General features: G+C 46.3%; 1 protein-coding gene across 2 annotated transcripts in view; it reads left to right on the top strand.

Annotated features, from left to right (window-relative positions):
• The window catches only part of LOC126161985 (transcription factor GATA-6-like), a 524,655-nt gene that overhangs the window by 281,348 nt on the left and 222,112 nt on the right, over positions 1-21,195 (top strand). For both annotated transcript variants that reach the window (XM_049918185.1, XM_049918186.1), the window contains exon 2: positions 3,877-4,813. In XM_049918185.1, the coding sequence (XP_049774142.1) occupies positions 3,877-4,813 (937 nt within the window). The remainder of the gene's footprint in view (positions 1-3,876; positions 4,814-21,195) is intronic.

The raw sequence follows: 21,195 nt of genomic DNA on the forward strand, positions 1-21,195 counted from the left end.
CGTAACCTGTAGCCATATAGGCAGTTTTCGATTTAACTGTTTGTTTTAGTTAATAAGTACCTTTTTAATAATCGTTATATGAATTACTTATACAGGGATTGGACACAAACACAACACGTAATCTCGCCTCAGACGGTGTTGGAAACTCATTGGCATGCAAAGCAGCTTCCATTCGTCTCGGAATGGATGAATACGCGTCCAGTTTTGTTTCTAGAGTAATGTTTTAGCACTATAAACATACTGCCACAGTTGTTCCTTGACAATGTTTAAAAAACACTCTATTGATTGATGTTGGATTAACTTTCCTACATAGTTTGTAATTATATGTGACATTTGAGTACAAAAGACTTTTAGTGTTAAAATTTGTGCATCATAGTCTGAAAGGCCATTCACTCTTTGACTAACAGAATGCCCATCTAGTAATGAAGAATGAATAAAACTATTGTCTATGGCTGTGCTACTGTTCCCCTGCACTCTAGTTGAAAAAAAAAAGACTGCATCAGATCATATGAGTTTAGGAGATCTACCAACATCCTTTTTATTGCATCATCATATACAAAATTTTTATTTAAGTCACCCCATATAACTAATTTCTGGTGCAAAGTGGATCAAGAACCCTCTCTAGCTTGCGCAGAAATGCTCTGAAGTCAGATTTAGGGGAACTATAAACAATAACAATTAGATGTTTACTTTCACTAAATTCAACTGCCCCTGCGCAACATTCAAATATCTGTTCAGTGCAGTGGCGTGGAGCGTCTATGGACTCAAATGGAATACTGTTCTTTACGTACATGGCCACTCCGCCACCCAGCAAGCAACTCCTTGAAAAACAGCCAGCCAATCTGTATCCTGGTAAAGGACGCCTCTGAATTGTCAAAATACGTAAGTGATGCTCCGATATACCAATAATTTCAGAGGCAACATCTATAAGCAGTTCACTACTTCATCTCTAATACCTCTTATATTTTGATGAAATATGCCAATTCCTTCTGTACTTGGAAACATGACGTCCTCTGAAGGTGATTCCTTAGTTAGCATGACTTCCTTTAAGCAGGTATACCCATCAGTTGACTTCTATGTAAAAAAAGGTGATCCCACCACCACCCACTACACTGTCACCTATAAGCTTTGCCAGCCTCCCATGGATCACTTCTATTGCCCTTCTTGTAAGTGGATTCGGCCTGTAATTTTAGAAATAGTGGGCACGTTTTCTTGTTCGAGAGCTCTAAGTTAGATTGTAGTTAAAAGAGGGGCTAACTCGGCCGCAGATTGAGCATAAAATCTAACAGGGATTGCATCGGGCCCTGGATGATTGTTCAGTTTTAACGATTTCAACTGTTTCTCAACACCAGTGAGACTTTCACATAATTCACTCACCTTTTTAGTGCTACGAGCCTTTTTAACTGGGACAATTCTACTGGGGCTTTCCTTTGTAAAGGAATAATTGAAAATGGGGCTAAGCATTTCTGCTTATGCACTGCCACCCTCAGTTTCAATTCCTGCCTCGTCTGCGAATGACTGGAGACTAATTTTGGTGGCTTTGCATACCGAATGATGCAACAAGTTTACTGTTACCAGTCAATTTTTATTTATATCGACAGCTCGTTTCAAAGTGTTAAACCTCCATTTTTAGGGGGATTTGTATGTGTTGACATGATGTGTGTTGTGTTCAGACTTTGGGGTCACTGTCTCCAGTGGTCACAGGCTTTTTTCTGTCGCTATACATCTGATGTATACTTCAAACTTTCTAAGCAAAGATGATGTCTCCATATTTATGGCCGGCGATTGTGGCCAAGCGGTTCTAGGCGCTTCTGTCCGGAACCGCGCTGCTGCTACGGTCGCAGGTTCGAATCCTGCCAGGGGCATGGATGTGTGTGATGTCCTTGGGTTAGTTAGGTTTAAGTACACTACTGGCCATTAAAATTGCTACACCACGAAGATGACGTGCAGCAGACGCGAAATTTAACCGACAGGAAGAAGATGCTGTGATATGCAAATGATAAGCTTTTCAGAGCATTCACACAAGGTTGGCGCCGGTGGCGACACCTACAACGTGCTGACATGAGGAAAGTTTCCAACCGATTTCTCATACACAAACAGCAGTTGACCGGCGTTGCCTGGTGAAAAGTCGTTGTGATGCCTCGTGTAAGGAGGAGAAATGCTTACCATCACGTTCCCGACCTAGATAATGGTCGGATTGTAGCCTATCGCGATTGCGGTTTATCGTATCGCGACATTGCTGCTCGCGTTGTCCGAGATCCAATGACTGTTAGCAGAATATGGAATCGGTGGATTCAGGAGGGTAATACGGAACGTCGTGCTGGATCCCAACGGCCTCGTATCACTAGCAGTCGAGATGATAGGCATATTATCCCCATGGCTGTAACGGATCGTGCAGCCACGTGTCAACAGATGGGGACGTTTGCAAGACAACAACCATCTGCACGAATAATTCGACGACGTTTGCAGCAGCATGGACTATCAGCTCGGAGACCATGGCTGCGGTAATCCTTGACACTGCATCACAGACAGGAGCGCCTGTGATGGTGTACTCAACGACGAACCTAGGTGCACGAATGGCAAAATGTCATTTTTTCGGATGAATCCAGGTTCTGTTTGTCAGCATCATGACGGTCGCATCCGCGTTTGGCGACATCGCGGTGAACGCACATTGGAAGCGTGTATTCGTCATCGCCATAGTGGCGTATCACCCGGCGTGATGGTATGGGGTACCATTGGTTACACGTCTCGGTCACCTCTTGTTCGCATTGACGGCACTGTGAACAGTGGACGGTACATTTCAGACATGTTACAACCCGTGGCTCTACCCTTCATTCGATCTCTGCGAAACCTACATTTCAGCAGGATAATTCACGACCGCATGTTGCAGGTCCTGTACGGGCCTTTCTGGATACAGAAAATGTTCGACTGCTGCCCTGGCCAGCACATTCTCCAGATCTCTCACCAATTGAAAACGTCTGGTCAATGGTGGCCGATCAACTGGCTCGTCACAATACGCCAGTCACTACTCTTGATGAACTGTGGTATCGTGTTGAAGCTGCATGGGCAGCTGTACCTGTACACTCCATCCAAGCTCTGTTTGACGCAATGCCCAGGCGTATCAAGGCCGTTATTACGGCCAGAGGTGGTTGTTCTAGGTACTGATTTCTCAGGATCTATGCACCTAAATTGCGTGAAAATGTAATCGCATGTCAGTTCTAGTATAATATGTTTGTCCAATGAGTACCCGTTTATCATCTGCATTTCTTCTTGGTGTAGCAATGCTAATGGCCAGTAGTGTAGTTGTAAGTCTAGGCGACTGTTGACTTCAGATGCGATAGTGCTTAGAGCGATTTGAACCTTTTGAACTAAATTTATATACGACCAGAGTTTCTTTGGATTTTGTGAAAGATGAAAGCCCTCAAGCAATGTTCTCATCTCAGACAATTTTCATTCCTCATCTTTCTACCTACGATTAGTTTTATATTGTTGTCCCACTTCAGACTATTGCGAAACCATTCTGACAGATATTTAATTGGTTGGGTTGTTTGTGGGAAGAGAAAAACTGCGAGGTCATTGGTGTCGTCGGATCAGGGAAAGACGGGGAAGGAATTCGGCCGTGCCCTTTCAGAGGAACCATCCTGGCATTGCCTGGAGCGATTTAGGGAAATCACGGAAATCCTAAATCAGGATGGCCGGACGCGGGATTGAACCGTCGTCCTTCCGAATGCAAATCCAGCGTGCTGACCAATGCGCCACGTCCCTCGGTAGATAGTTAATGGCTTCGAGTGTTTCCAGGGATTGTCTGGACATCTTGTAACCGCACAGTAGCTGGCCTTTTCTCGTGTTGACGTACTCGATGCTTTCTCTGTTTAGCCCCGAGCGTCGGCGATTACATCGCCGTCCGCGTGGAAGACGGGGAGGACAAACTGGAGTACGCGGAGGAAGTGAACAGCCAGCAGCAGCAGGAGGCGATGGCCGAGGGCAGTCCCCAGCAGCAGCAGCCGCAAGCGGCGGCGCAGGACGAGGAGGAGGCGGGCGGCGCATGCGCCGTGGAGCAGGACTACCTGGCCCCGCCCCCCGCGCCGGCGGACGACGGGCCAGCCGCGGCGGCTGGGGGGGAGCCCAGTCCGGCCGAGCAGCAGCAGGCGCACGCCGCAGCCGAAGCCGCCGCCGCCGAGTACCAGTACTTGGACTGCGTGCGCGACCTCAGGGTGGTCTCGCAGGCGCGCGCCGACGACGACGATGCCATGCCGTACCACCACCCGCACACGCCCCGGCACCACCACCACCTGTCCCCGCCGCCCGCGCCTCAGCAGCAGCAGCACCAGCCGCAGCACCACTACCAGCTGGGCGCGCTCTTCTCGCCCGTGAAGGACTACGGCGACTCGCGCCACCAGGACGACGTCTTCCGCTCGGTGTTCAAGCAGGAGGACCAGCAGCAGCCGCCTCAGCAGGAGTACCTGCCCGAGGAGTACCTGCGGCACGCGCACGCGCAGCACGAGGGCTCCGTGTCGTCGGCAGAGTCCCCGGACGTATCGTCACGCAACGGCGAGGCGGCGTCGCCCGTGGGCGAGCTGGACAAGTCGCGCTTCACGCACCTGACGACGCTGCAGCCGAGCGCCGCCGGCTCTCCGGAGGAGCGCCACGACCGGCAGAGGGACATGTACGGCGCCGGCGCGGCCGCGGGCGCGCTCGAGCACCACGGTGCGGCCGCGCACCACCTGCACCACGGCTACCACCACCCGCACGACGTCGCCGTCAGCAACGCCACCTCCGTCCTCATACACGCGCAGACCAGCCTCAACACCAGGTAACCCGCTACTTCAAATTCTCTGCACTGCTGACTTAACCAGCCTTTTAGTTTACCTTGGCCACAACGGAAGAATATTTTTAGACCGTACACAATATACGTAGCACTAAAAATAAACGTTGTAAAAAGAAAGAAAACGAGATGTACCAGCGAGAGAATAGCATCAACTGGTGGTAGCTTTCAATTTAGAATACTCAATTTATCGTAACTTCACATGAATCCAATTTTATGGAACTTTTTTACCGATCGTGTGATAGATGCTTACTTCTTGGGTCGCACTGGTACTTGCTTCGGCCAGCACGTGGTCTGCGGGTAGGACAGCCCTGATCTAACATTTGTCAGCCTACTGGGACACTCAGTATGATTTTTCCAAGGGTCTAGACATCTAAATCTACATCTATACCTTTGATAACGACCTCAGATCACGTAGCAAGACACTACGATTCGTCACAGTAGAATTCTGTACACGTTTCCTTAACACTGGAAATGCATTTCCCCACGCCACTCCCAGTCGTCTTACCATTAATGTCGCACACTTAGTCCATTTCATACCACTTTGTAATCCAACTGCCGGCCGGAGTGGCCGAGTGGTTCTAGGCGGTACAGTCTGGAACCGCGCGACCGCTACGGTCGTAGGTTCGAATCCTGCCTCGAGCATGGATGTCTGTGATGTCCTTAGGTTTGTTAGGTTTAAGTAGTTCTAAGTTCTAGGGGACTGATGACCTCACAAGTTAAGTCCCATAGTGCTCAGAGCCATTTGAACCATTTTGTAATGCAACTGCTAGGTATTTAAACGACGTGACGTGCTCCAAGCGCTTACCTCCAATGCTGAAATCGGATACTATCGGTTCCACTTTCTGCGTACAGCATTACATGACACTCATCTACAGGTCGACCCTAAAGGTCATTAACACTTGAAAGTCCAATACTTCACGGAATAATGTAGGCACAGAAGTAAAACGTGACAGACATGAAATGACATGATGTTTTATTGAAACCAAAGACGAGTACAAAAACCGGCCAACGTACTTCAATGAAGGATGGTGCTCCACACCATATTCCTAAACGTCTGAAAAATCTCTTGCGCACGTCGCTTGGTGAGGGTCGCGTACTGTGCCGCCATTGTCATCGTGCTGGGCCTCCCAAGTCTCGAGACCTACGGGGTTACCTGGAGTCGCAGGTCTACCGAAATCATCCGATCTCATTAGGGATGCTAACAGACAAAATTCGACGGCAGTTTTTCACCGTACCTACTGTTTTGCTGTTCAGCGCGATTCACAACATTGTTCCTCGACTAATGTTATTGTTGATGAATGATGGCCGGCGTATTGAGAATTTGTTGTAAGGAATTCGTTTTTTTTTTCTAATTATTGCTTGTCTGTTGGATGAAGTACCATCTGTTGGTCATTTGCGAACTTTCCGGTTTCAATAAAACCCCATGCTACTTCAAGCATATGTGTAAATTTTTAACTATCTACCTACATTATAGCGTAAAATATTGAATTTTCAAATGAAACTGACTTTTGGATCAATATGTACATTTCAAGAACAATACATATATAGAGGGTGTCCCTGGAGGAACGGTCAATATTCGGGAATATGACAGGAACACTCATTTGAAGCAAAAAACCTTCGTATGTACTTATGCCCTACTCCAAATGGTTTCCGAGGTGGAACACATTCAACGTACGTCTTTTTTGGGAGAGTGATGCGCACGTATGTATCTTACCCACGCAACCTCTTTGGCATTCTATTCCAGCCCAACCTACCTCGTTGCTTTCAAACTCTTTGGTCAGGGTGTCTTTGTACCATAGGAGTAGGTGTGCACCAAAAACTGAACCCTGTGGGACTCCCTTTGCGATTTCTCTCGAGTCACTAAAATGTTCTCTCTCTCCAGTGTTCTTTGACTTATTCGGCACAAGTTTTTGCACTCTGTTTATTAAGTGTAACTCAAACTATCGTATGTAAGGCTCCAGTTCCATAAATAACAATGTGCATTAAATGTGTTCAGTCTTGGGAGGGTTAGAAGACTCGATTACTATAGGAGCAGCACTTCCCCACCAAATCACGGTGGCTCGACAGCTAGCGTTGCTTTAACAGACACATTTACCACTGGGAACATTACTGTTATTTTTCGTAATATATCTGTAACTGATGAGTATTAAGTTGACAGGGTCTCACTTTCAAAGAAAGAAAAAGTAGTAATAGCTTATAAACTGCATAATTAGCTGCTGCTTTAATCCGTCTGTCATTTTAGACCACAACAGTTTAGGATGGTGCTGTGAAAATAGGCAGCTATGGATGCCTTTGGTAGTCCAAGATCGCTGCTTTTTCTGTTCCATTCACATATGGATCGCAGAAGGATAATCGCTTAAACGCCCCTGTCCGCGTGTAAATAATCTAATCTTGCCTTCGCGACCCATAAGGAATCGATACGTAGGAGCTTGTGGTATTTTCCTATACTCCTCACTTAAAACTGGTTCTTGAACTTCGCAAGTTGCTGCTCACGGGGTAGTTTGCGTCTGCCATAAAGTATCTGTCAGATCAGTATTTCCATGATCTCCGTGACGATCTTCCACGAGTCAGGCAAACATGTGACCACTTGTGCCGCCCTCCTTCGTCGACGGTAAATATCGTCAGATAGTTTTCTGACGTGGATCCCAAACACTTGAGCAGTCAAGTAGGACTGGTAGCACTACTGTTTCGTAACCAATCTACTTTGTTGACTGACAGCATTTCACTGGTATCACACCAATGAACCGAAGTCAGCCAGCACGACTGAGCCTATGTTATCATTTCATATCCCTACTAACTATAACACTGAGGTATTTGTATATGTTGTCAGATTCCACTTCTCAATCATTGATATTGTAGTCACAGAATACTAGGTTTTTCGTTTTGTGAAGGTCACCATTTTAAAATTTCTGAACATTAATAGAAAGATGCCAGTCTTGGTGCTACTGTTATATTTTATCAAGACATAATACTAGGGCAGCTTTTTTTAGGGCAGTTCTTAATTATAGATAACTGCATGATCTGCGTAAAGTATGAGGATGCTATTAAAATTGTTTGCAAAATCATTGATACACAACGCGAACAGCAAGCCTAAAGAGACAGTCACACTTATTACTATTTTGTCGAAAACTGACTTCCTGAGACCGTGGTCGTTTGAAAGTACGGATTAATTCTTACAATAAAGTCAGCACTCAGCCACTGTAAGTAATGCTGTATCTTAAGGACCGACTGGTTCATCGTGAGACAGCTGTTCACGTCTGAAATTACATACAGTTTATGCTGTACATGTGATGTTGGCTGATTTTCGTTTCAACGAAAGTTGGTGATTAAGGTGGTGGTGTCATAGCCCCCACGGTTTCCGATGGCACTGCCACCTCGAGGAACTTAGGCCACAAAGAAATTCATCACACGTACAGCATAAGTTATATACAAATTTTAAACAGAAACAGTTGTCGCACGATGATGGTAACAGCGTTCTTAAGAAATAGCGTTACTGAAACTGGCTGGTTGCTTACTTTGTTGTAAGAATTGACCTGTAATCATGCTTCTTTCGCCTTCACTCTGTTATTAAGTAGGTTTTACGATAACGACAGTGCAGGCAATTTGAGTGATAGTGTAAGTAGATGGCTGAATGTGAGTGAAATAGTAGTGTGTCCTGTCATGTCTCAGTTTATCTTGTACTTTTTTCATACTTTTCAAGCACTTTCGTCTTCGACTGCTTCGACACACACACACACACACACACACACACACACACACACACACACACACAAAATTGACCTTAATCTTCTTATGTTAATGATGCCTGTGCCAAAAATACGAAGAGTGCTGTAGCTCTATTATACAGTCTACCTTGGATACTAGTACACTTACGGGATAGTTAAGATACTAGCTGCGCGCCTCTTCATGCACGCGACGCCTGTTGTCAGCTCTACTTGATAAGCACCCGAAACACTAGAGCACTGCTCAAGGATAACTCGCACTATCTTATGTGCGTTTTCCTCAGGACGACTTCAACAAATTTTCTCAATCTTCAAAGCAAATAGCTGTCTTCCATTCGGCTTCCTAGTAATGATTTAGTGTTTTCGGTCTCTTTCGCATCACTTCGTACTATTACACACGCGAGTAAACTGAGTATCTGGCAGAATGTCACAGCCACTAGCAGATTTTCGTTGCTAGTGGCTCGTATACTACACATGATACCGAATCTTCAATAGAATGTATAGTTACGTCCGGTATGCCTTAAAGAATCGTAACGGCACCGTGGCAGCATTCTTCAGTGTTCGCTGATGATGCTATTATCTGCAGGGAAATATTGTTCCCTGGATGATTGTAAGAAAATCAAAGATGCCTGTTTATTATCATTTGGTGTACTGAATAGCACCCTTCTTTAAATACGTATAAATGCAAGCAAATGCATTTTAATAGTGAAAAGGACCTCTGCACAATTAATTTGAAAGTAAGACTCTCATGGAGTCTGTCATATGCTTTGAATGCCAAATGGTAATGCTGATATGAAACAGAACGGAAAAGTTAAATCAGAATTAGAAAGGCGAAATTCATTTCTGATTTAACGGTATGAATTCGACTATCTGCTGAGGCGACCGGATAAAAGATAACGTGAGCCGTCCTAGGGTCTGCCTCCACTGTTTGGGATGCTTATCAAGCAGTGCTGACAGCAAGCGTCAAAGAATGTAGAGACGCACTTACGGTACCACAACAAGCTGCTGTATCCCGTAAGTGTTCTTGTATTGAAGGTAGACATTCCATCAGCCCTGCTGCCCCCATTGTATACCTAATTAGTACAGGGATCGTGAGGATAACATGATTAAAGAGCGTACGATGCAAATCCAACCTTAATTTTTCTCTCTCCTCCGTACGTAAACGAGTCGGGGAGTTCCTATTATCGGTACAAGGTATTCTCGACAATGCACTGGAAAATGAGAAGAAACGAGGTGCAAAGGGTAGGCGTGTTGCTGCATACACCAAAGATAGTCAGGTTTCGTCATAGGATGGGTTTTGGCTCTAAGCACTATGGGACTTAACATCGGAGGTCATCAGTCATAGCATAGGTTTTACAGAGTACTGAATACAAGTTTGTAATAACAGATTACTGCAACCTATCCCAGAAGATTTAAGTTCAGCAAATACACTAAAGAGCGAAAGAAACGGGTAAGCCTGCCTAATGCCGTGCATCGTGCAGGGCCCGCGTGAGCACGCAGAAGTGCCGCGACACGACGTGGCATGGACTCGACTAATGTATGGAGTAGTGCTGGAGGGAACTGACACCATGAATCCTGCAGGGCTGTTCATAAATCCATAAGAGGACGAGCGAGTGGAGATCTCTCTTGAACAGGATGTTGCGAGGCATCCCTGACATACTCAATAATGTTCATGTCTGGGGAGTTTGGTGGCCAGCGGAAGTGCTTAAACTCGGAAGAATGTTCCTCGAGCCACTCTGTAGCAATTCTGGACATGTGGGGGTGTCGCGTTGTCATGCTGGAATTGCCCAAGTCCGTTGGAATGCATAATGGACATGAACGGATGCAGGTGGATCAGACAGGACGCTTATGTACGTGCCACCTGTCAGACATATCAGGAGTCCCATTTTACTCCAACTGCACGCGTCCCACACCATTACATAGCCTCCACCAGCTTGAACATTCCCCTGCTGACACACAGGGTCCATGGATTCAAGAGATATCTCCGCACCCGAACACGCCCATCTGCTCGATAAAATTTTGAAACGAGTCATCGAGAGTCCAATGTCAGTGTTGACGGGCCCAGGCGATGCATAAAGCTTATTGTCGTTCAGTCATCAAGGGTACACGAGTGGACTTTCGGCCCCGAAAGCCCATATCGATTATGTTTCGTTGAATGGTTCGCATGCTGACACTTGTTGATGGCACAGCATTGAAATCTGCAGCAATTTGCGGAAGGGTTGCGGTTCTGTCACGTTGAACGATTCTCGTCAGTCGTCGTTGGTCCCGTTCTTGCAGAATCTTTTTCCGACCGCAGCTATGTCGGAGGTTTGATATTTTACCGGATTCCTGGTATTCACTCGTGAATTGGTCGTACGGGAATATCCCCACTTCATCGCTACTCGGAGATGCTGTGCCCCTTCGCTCGTGCGGCGACTGTAACAAACTCCCTGATATCTGCCATTGTAATAACAGTAACCGATATAACTGTGTTATATGGGCGTCGCCGACTGCAGCTCCATATTCTGCCTGTTTACAAATCTTTATTTGAATACATATGGCTATACCAGTTTCTTTGGCGCTTCGGTGTAGTTCTGTATACTTTGATATGTTTTGTTAAGATGTTGTGATTTTCCAAAGAGGAACATACTAACCTAACTAGACGGCTTCATTCCCAAAAAAAGTTCCAAAGAGGATTTCTCATTCACTTCCACAAATCTCAAAGTAATATGCATTTTCTACGCATTTCTTAGCTTATTTTCACAAAAGCATTCATCGCTGACTGTTTCTTAGTGTTTCGTTGACATCTGCACACTTACTTCTAGATTCAGATTTATACTAATGTTTCGTTACTAGCAGATACCATAAAATGGCATATCACTAATCACTGTTTCACATTGGGCAGTAAGCAGAATAATCATTCGACTTTTCAGTACAGGGCAGTAAAGTGTATATTTTTGACAGGGTCTTGACTCCTGTTACAGCTGCTGCAGTTTCGTGTGCGTGACGTTCAGTGAAACAAAGCAGTAGGGCTGTACTGATACGAAGTGTGTACCCTGAGATGAAACTGTACTAATACAGGGGAGTGCTCCATGAGATGAAACTGTTTGGACACTCGGTCATAAGTTTTTATACTGATTGGTAAATTTACTTTTTGACGATACGTTGTCTCCAGCCACCCGCTAATGTACCTGCTAATTATGTTTGCCATTCAATGATGCGATATTAAGTTTACGTATAGGTGGATCGAGCTTGGCTGCGCATGCAGCGCTCAGTCACTGGGGCTCGTAATTGGCAGGAAGGTAGCTGAACTCCCTACAGAGGGATTTAGATTTTCTGTGGTTTCATAAGTCGCATAAGGCAAATGCCAGGATGGCTCTTTTGTTGGGGACCCCGCTGATTTCTCCCTAAGCTTGTGCTCCATTTCTAATGACCTGGTGCCCGACGGAGCGTTAAACCCAGCTCTTCTTTCTTCCTTCATGTAACTGGACTGCATCATCAGAGTCTCGCACAGTATGCTTGAATAAACGTTTAACCTTCTCCTGTGTTTCTTAACTTTCTGGCTAATTCTATTTGTAATTGGTTGCACAATGGTAACGAAGGCGAACGATAGAGTTCAAAGCCTCATCGGTGTCGAGATTTATGTTATTGCAGGCTTCCTCGGCGAATTCAAATGACCAAACCTTCCCGGATGATCAGCCGAGTGATGGCGTCGTCTTGTGGCAACGTTTCAACGAGTTACGTTACCATCATCTTCAGGCGAAGTTGATGGGTACGAAACTCATTGAAATATTGGGACAAGACGGCGCCATCACTCGCCTGACCACCTTAGATGATGTTACAATCCATGTCGCGGTGTTACTGACGGGCTTCAAGCTCATATGGAGGAGGACAAAAGAAAAGAAATGGACAACGGTTTTGGTCTTATAAATACACTCCTGGAAATTGAAATAAGAACACCGTGAATTCATTGTCCCAGGAAGGGGAAACTTTATTGACACATTCCTGGGGTCAGATACATCACATGATCACACTGACAGAACCACAGGCACATAGACACAGGCAACAGAGCATGCACAATGTCGGCACTAGTACAGTGTATATCCACCTTTCGCAGCAATGCAGGCTGCTATTCTCCCATGGAGACGATCGTAGAGATGCTGGATGTAGTCCTGTGGAACGGCTTGCCATGCCATTTCCACCTCGCGCCTCAGTTGGACCAGCGTTCGTGCTGGACGTGCAGACCGCGTGAGACGACGCTTCATCCAGTCCCAAACATGCTCAATGCGGGACAGATCCGGAGATCTTGCTGGCCAGGGTAGTTGACTTACACCTTCTAGAGCACGTTGGGTGGCATGGGATACATGCGGACGTGCATTGTCCTGTTGGAACAGCAAGTTCCCTTGCCGGTCTAGGAATGGTAGAACGATGGGTTCGATGACGGTTTGGATGTACCGTGCACTATTCAGTGTCCCCTCGACGATCACCAGTGGTGTACGGCCAGTGTAGGAGATCGCTCCCCACACCATGATGCCGGGTGTTGGCCCTGTGTGCCTCGGTCGTATGCAGTCCTGATTGTGGCGCTCACCTGCACGGCGCCAAACACGCATACGACCATCATTGGCACCAAGGCAGAAGCGACTCTCATCGCTGAAGACGACACGTCTCCATTCGTCCCTCCATTCACGCCTGTCGCGACACCACTGGAGGCGGGCTGCACGATGTTGGGGCATGAGCGGAAGACTGCCTAACGGTGTGCGGGACCGTAGCCCAGCTTCATGGAGACGGTTGCGAATGGTTCTCGCCGATACCCCAGGAGCAACAGTGTCCCTAATTTGCTGGGAAGTGGCGGTGCGGTCCCCTACGGCACTGCGTAGGATCCTATGGTCTTGGCGTGCATCCGTGCGTCGCTGCGGTCCGGTCCCAGGTCGACGGGCACGTGCACCTTCCGCCGATCACTGGCGACAACATCGATGTACTGTGGAGACCTCACGCCCCACGTGTTGAGCAATTCGGCGGTACGTCCACCCGGCCTCCCGCATGCCCACTATACGCCCTCGCTCAAAGTCCGTCAACTGCACATACGATTCACGTCCACGCTGTCGCGGCATGCTGCCAGTGTTAAAGACTGCGATGGAGCTCCGTATGCCACGGCAAACTGGCTGACACTGACGGCGGCAGTGCACAAATGCTGCGCAGCTAGCGCCATTCGACGGCCAACACCGCGGTTCCTGGTGTGTCCGCTGTGCCGTGCGTGTGATCATTGCTTGTACAGCCCTCTCGCAGTGTCCGGAGCAAGTATGGTGGGTCTGACACACCGGTGTCAATGTGTTCTTTTTTCCATTTCCAGGAGTGTATATCAGCATTCTCATCAAGGGCTTCAGGGAAACCACGGTAAACGTAAATGACTAGACGGAGATTTGAACGCTGGTGGTCAGCGCACTCATAAAATGTAATTGACATTTAATACTGTAACGTGTACTCCAAATATAAATAAGCAATAAGAACTTAAGCAAACGTCTCCGGGGTCCCTATAACAAGTTTGAATTGTGGAGACGCAGCACAGGAACTCGAGGGATGTTAACGGATGTCGTTTGTCTTTGGCCTCTACCGAAGGAGACCCTAACTGCAATGGAACCCGGAAAGATATTGATGAAATACGAACCTGTTTGTGATTGTGTATTAGTGTTAAGTGTGAAAAGTTCGATATCCCACCTGGCTACAGTACAGTAAAATATGTTAATCGTAGAAATGTGTGCAGATATTTAAAATAAATTCTCTGATCCAGTACATACTCACTGAAGCAGCCTTGGAGAATGACGTAGGTCCGAGTATCAAAATCCTCTGACGCTGCGCTTCCCCTTGAGAAGTGGCTCGCTGATAAGAGGCTCAGCCGCACCTACTGGCAGCCACAATAGTCGTCTACCTTTGCATAAGATCACTGACTGTGATTATCCACCACAGATGCGTTAAGTGACGATTGTACTCAGCTGTGGTACTGGATACAATAATATCCAACGGAATAAAACCGTTTTTACTACATCAGTCACTTTATTTTTACTATTTGGCTACTGCCCGTTTCGAGGATATGGCTTCTTCAGATGCCATCTTAAGTACATCCACATATTGAAAGACAGAAAGAGATTTAAAATGTTGTTGTTGGTGGTGGTGGTGGTGGTGGTGGTGGTGGTGGTGGTGGTGGTGGTGGTGGTGGTGGTGGTGGTGGTGGTGGAGGAGGAGGAGGGGGTTGCGGGGAGGGGGGGGGGAGGGAGGACGCGATGCGTGATGGAGGAATCACTGTTCTCGAAACTGTTTAAGAAATAAAAGCCTTTGTTTAATTCTGTCTTTATAACGGCAAAATAAAAGAATAAGAGAGGTTTCGTCCGTGTTGCATCGGTCATAGCATTTTAAGTGTATTGTAAGTCGACGCGGCCGTGCGTCTAGAAGGATTTTAATGAGGTCGATAATGCTCACGACGAGCAAGGGGGTTAATGTTGGGACTCGGTTACTGCAGAATGAAACATAGGACAGCGTTCTTAATGTCCTAATCGGAGATAAGGTTCACCACCAATATCCTCACATGCCCGCACACCGTGAAAAATTGGAGATTTGTTTGAGATACAAGTAAGGACATTGGCTCTCGATCAGGTACTGAGGTGAGAATTTTCACTCTGCAGCGGAGTGTGCGCTGATATGAAACTTCCTGGCAGATTGAAACCGTGTGCCAGACCGACAGTCGAACTCGGGACCTTTGCCTTTCGCGGGCAGGTGTTGGTAGAGCACCTGCCCGTGAAAGGCAAAGGTCCCGAGTTAGAGTTTCGACCTGGCACACGGTTTTAATCCGCCAGGAAGTTTCAGGTACTGAGGTACTTTTGACTACAATACTTCCGCTTTTCGGGCCCAGAAGGCACTGAACATCTTGAAGTGTCTTAGCCGCAGTTCCCGGAGAGCCGACAGGGTGCGTCTGCTCCAATTTTAAAAGACCTTCGTGCGATCGCTGCTAGACTATAGAGACACGGTGTACAGGTCAGCGAGGCCTACTTAGTTGAAGATCATTGATGGTGTACACCTTGAGGGGATCAGGCTGGCCACAGCTGCTCACAGGGCCAGCCCAATACCCTGTCTCTGTGCTCAGGCTGAAGAACCACCACTTATCATCCGGCAACAATTCCTTATGGTGCATGGGAAGAGCAAGTTCTTCGACACTACCACTTCACTAGGGTACCATCCGTTGTTCGTCCACATATGGAACACCTCTTTACCAATCGACCACGGACGACGAGGCGGATCCGCGCGGAATGTGTGCTGGAAATTCTTGGTGTGACGTATGTACAGCCCCAAATCCGTGGTTTTAACAGAGTGCCACCCTGGTTACTGGAAAGGCCGAGTGATTTCACATATGGTGCAGAACAGGAGGCTGCACTTCTGCTTATGCTTTTAATACAATATTTTCCGACATTTTAAATAGTCACCACAACTATGTAGCTATGTACAGTGATGGGTCCGAACAGAGCGCCACATTTTATTAGATTGTGTTTTATTTTCATATTAGAGGTCTGTGGCAGATGAGCCAACAGATCTACCCTCTATTTTAAGTGACATCCAAACAAATATGGTTAGAGTTTTAAGGTTTTGCGACATGAACAACTTGTTTCCACAAAATTTTAGGGAGACGTTTCTAATGTGCTGACAGAGTGATTGGCTCACTCATTTTTTTGTCCGCCGCTCGTGGTCTCGCGGTAGCGTTCTCGCTTCCCGAACACGGGGTCCCGGGTTCGATTCCCGGCGGGGGTCAGGGATTTTCACCTGCCTCGAGATGACTGGGTGTTTGTGTTGTCCTCATCATTTCATCATCATCCAGGAAAGTGGCGACATTGGACTGAGCAAAGATTGGGTAATTGTACGGGCGCTGATAACCACGCAGTTGAGCGCCCCACAAACCAAACATCATCATCATCATCATCACTCTTTTTTTTTTGTAACTGGTCAGCCAGTCTGTAACTCAGTTTTTCGGTTACGCTCGGACGACATATACGTTTTCTCAGTCAAGATCTGCACCATTTAACTCCTGATCACAGCTATATTTCATCTTAAAATGAAAGCGGCTACCGTCAGTTGTTAGTCGCAGTGTCAATACTTTGAGACCTGAGACTTTTTGAGACATTAAATCTGCATGCCGAATAAGGATTAGGACTCGGACCTTTGCTTTTCACAACCTTTACCAAGAAACGACACAGATATTCTGGCACATCATGAGGCCCAGCACAAGTTTCAATATTTTGGGTAGCTTATTCTTTCATAATTTACAAACTCCGCAGAAACTCAGCTGCATGCTCACGAGTAATAGCGAGTCGGTGAAAGTGGATCTGGCGGAGATAAACTAGATCATAGGCTAGGCACTCTGACCAGGAGTCTGGACAACTTCGACGAAACAAGCTCGGAATGTGTAAGGAAGTGTCTAGCACGCAGTTTGCACCTCAAGTTACACCCCAGAGTACACTCATATTGAATGGACGATTACTTTTGTTCCAACAAACTGTCCCATTTCTGTATTCGGGATTTTCTGATTGGTTTTGCTGGTGTTACTGGATTTTGTCCCTTACCTCCTTGTCCTAGATTGAATGAGAAGGCCTCGCAGTTCATATTCCGCACCTGCAACTAGAGGTGTTTGGTTCAAATGACAGCGCGGTTATCTTGACGTACGACTTCCGTTGCCTTCCTTAGCGGATGAAGGCGAAAATGGCGTGGCTGATATTCTTGCCTTTTTTGTGTTTAAAGACTTTGTCGTCAAAAGGATGTTAAATCTTTCCTCCTTCCATCGTTTCTCTGTTCCGGAAAAGTCTAAAGCAGTGCTGGGCTTCTAGAGCGGACCCAGTCCCGAGCAGTGGAGGAGTTGCTTAATTTAGCTTCGCGGTGAGTGACGGAATTGTTGAGCATTTATGAGAACGGCTGTGGGTATGTTTGCTACTAGTTGACGTCCATTGCGTGTTTTGCCTTTCTTCAAACTGATGTTGAACCGATGCGTCTGTTTATTTTCCGAGGCAGGACCCGGGTTCAATCTGCGAAGATTTTTTTAGACAGGGAAGAAGAGTAATGGAGCTGACCTCCCTGCCCTTGGCTGGGTATGCCCCTTTTAGGGTTCGAAACAAACGGGTCTTCCTGCCTAAACTTTAATTTAGTGAAACTTCAATGAATCTTCTAATGAGACTTAGTTGCAGTTTACTCTTGACAACTCAGAAGCGAATACCACTGATCATATGAGATAACCCTGTTATAGTTGAACCATTCAGTTTTAAGGTCATAAAAGAAAATCTACAAATGTGGCAAATTGGTTTTAAGGCCCTGAAGTCGTATTATGGAGAGGCGGGGTTCCACATCCATCCAGATGTAGCTATTGCTGTGGTTTACCTGAACGACGTAATCCTAATGCTGAAATGCTTTCTTTGAAGAGACCACGGCCTACTTCCTGCGTCTTCCTCGCCCAGTCGGAACAAGTACATAATAACCTCGTCGACGAAGCATTAAACCTCAGTCTGCCTTCCTTCGCATATACAGTGAGGTGACAAAAGTCCTCGGATAGCTGCCAATATCATGTCGGATAGCCTTTTACCCGGCGTAATGCAGTAACTCGACGAGTCATGGACTCGACGGGTAACTACTGTAAGTCCCCTGCAAAAATACTGAGCCATGCTGTCTCTATAATTGTGAAAGTGCTGCCAGTGTGGGGTTTTGTGCACGAACTAACCTCTCGATTATGTGCCAATATCTTCGATGGGATTCATGTCGGGTGGTTTGGATGGCCAAATCACTCACCCGAATTGGGCAAAATCTCCTTCAAACCAATTACGAACGATTACAGCACAGTGACATGACATCGTTGTTTTGGAACACGAAGCCCATGAACGGCTGCAGATGGGCTCCAACCAGCCAAAAATAAACATTTTTCAGTCAATGTTGATTCAGTTGGACCAGAGGACCCAGTCTCTTCCATACAAACACAGCCAACATCATCACGAAGTCACCACCAGCTTGCACGGTGCCTTCTTGACAATTATGGTTTATGGCTTCGGGTTCTGCGCCACACTCGAACCCTACCATCAGCTCATACCAACTGAATTCGGGATTCATCTCACCACATCACTGTTTTCCAGTTGTCTAGGAACCAGTCGATCTGGTCACGAGCCCAGGAGAGGCACTGCAGGCGATACCATGCTGGTCATCTGCTGCCATAGCTCACTATCGCCAAATTTCTCCCACTGTCCTAATGCATACGTTCGTCGTATGTGTGAGATTTGGTACATCGGCACACTCTTGACACTATGGATCTCGGAATATTGAATTCCCTAACGATTTCCGGAATGAAATGTCTCATGCGCCTAGCTCCGACTAGCGTTGCCCGTTCAAAGTTTAATTCCCGTCGTGCAGCCAGTAGTCACGTCGGGAGCGTTTTGACACGAATTCACATGAATGACCTGATTAGAAATGACATCTCCGACAGCGCACTGTCCTTTTATACTGCGTGTACGTGATGCTACCACCATCTGGATATGGGCATATCGTTGTTCCATGACTTTCGTCACCTTATTGTATGTCCCATGGCTCACTGATGTTAACTTCCGATCAGACATCACTTCAGCGGTTCGCGATTCTATGCTTATTTACGACAACAGATTCAAAGTCGGCGTCTTGCAAATCAGAAGACCGCTTTGTAGCTCTCTCCATTCACGAAAAATTTGGATACGATGACGACTGTTTGGGGGGGGGGAGGGGGGGGGGGACAGATTACGGAGGCGATAGTGTCGGATCATAGAAGTCGTACTCTGTTTGGAACATCCAAATTACATAAGAGCAACAGGTCCAAATGCGAACTAGCTGAGATTGTGCTGACGGAGACAGCGCCGGTCAGGTGACTCCTACTGGGAGTGCGCCTGTGGCAGAACGCGAGTGCAGCGTCATAGAATCGCTTCGTGGCCTCTGCGAAACAGACGGCGCGTTCGCTGTAAAATTGCAAGGTGTCGCCTTGAGCTGGCGCAGCTGGATCCGTGTCGCGCTGGGCGATGAATCACGGCAGCGCGCTGATAAATGTCGCTTCAGCGGCGCGCGGCCGCCACACCACGCCGTCGCCCTGGCAACGCAACAGGTCGCCCGCACTCCTCTCTGATGCCGTCACACGTCACCGCTCTGCTGTCTTGCATCGACTCAGTCGCGAGTGATAGCCGTGGGTACGTGCCATTTGTTATTGTTACGTTTTTGATTGAGCTTGTCACTTATCGATATATTAGTAAAAAAAAATTACTGTTTCAATCGGAAAGACTTTTTATTAAAATAAGGGCGGTTTCAATACCTGGTTGCTTCTGATACTGCAGTTCACGCTGCTACCCTACTAGTAGCCAAGCATTTTATATCTGCATAGGGTATTGATACGAGTCATATATTAATAAAAGCACTATAGCATCGAGGCAGAAAATTTTTGATTAGTAACAGTTTTGCAATAGATACATCCCAGTGACGTCAGTATTTCAGTTGAGGCGGCTCGAAGTAGAGGCGTGTAAGTGACAAAACAAAGTATTTGGAGAGCTATGCACCATATTGCATTGGAAGAACTAGTCTGTTTGATGGAGAAGGGTCTACCAGATGATCTAAACTGCTTCATATCGGTTATTTAAAGAACTAGTTAACAAGAAGTGTTTTGCCCTTGGATAGAAAGAGGTCTAAGTGCACATACATGCTTCTGTCATAGTGGAGGGCCAAGCACAAAATCTGCTAACGATGTGATGCCATATGATTATGATATTTGGAACCCATAGTAGACATTTCCTACGAGATAAACAAAGAGATCTGTGTGTGTGTGTGTGTGTGTGTGTGTGTGTGTGTGTGTGTGTGTGTGTGTGTGTGTGCGTGCGTGCGTGCGTAGGAGAGTACTTGAAAATTATGTATTTGTATGTAACATAGATTATTCCTTTAATCCATTATATTTATAATCTATAAAATTCGAGTGTATTAATTAATGTAATACGTGAAAATCGGACGAGATATTGTATTACGTTGTTTTGGATCACTCAAGCCTGATATTAATGAGAATCAAAGGGATGTTGGAGACAACCTGGAGGCAGGGGGGTCTCAGTGCTAGCTAGGTTATTGAGCACAACATTCTGAGTTTGACTGATACTGTATTTATTGCTTCATTAATAACTACTCCACGTGATGGTTACTGTAGATAATATAAGACGTGAACATAGAATTTTGAATGTGATACAAACTTCAAAGCTCATTTTCTCAGAATCGTTATTTTATCACTTACAGCCTTTTTTCTTTTACTTTTACCTCCTCAACTATGGACATAGTAGAAAAATTATCTGCGTATTAAATAAACTACAGCTTCGGATAGGTGCAGTGACTTATTGCTTCTTACTGTATTCTCATTAGCTAGTTTCCGTGAAGTTTCAGGTTCACCATCAGATAAGACGTGTAGAAGTTGACATGATGGTTCTCAGAGCACGATGCTGGGCGCTGAATGTTACGAAACATAGAGAATCCTTTAATTCCTGGCCTTATGTTAAGGGTGTTCGTATCTTTGGTCACAATGAAGCAACATGCAGTGTCCAGCATCATGTTTTAAGAACGATCAGCCAAAATTCCCGAAGACTCATCTGAAGATCAGTCTGA

The sequence above is a fragment of the Schistocerca cancellata genome, chromosome 2, assembly GCF_023864275.1.
Source record: "Schistocerca cancellata isolate TAMUIC-IGC-003103 chromosome 2, iqSchCanc2.1, whole genome shotgun sequence".
In the NCBI taxonomy this organism is placed as follows: domain Eukaryota; kingdom Metazoa; phylum Arthropoda; class Insecta; order Orthoptera; family Acrididae; genus Schistocerca; species Schistocerca cancellata.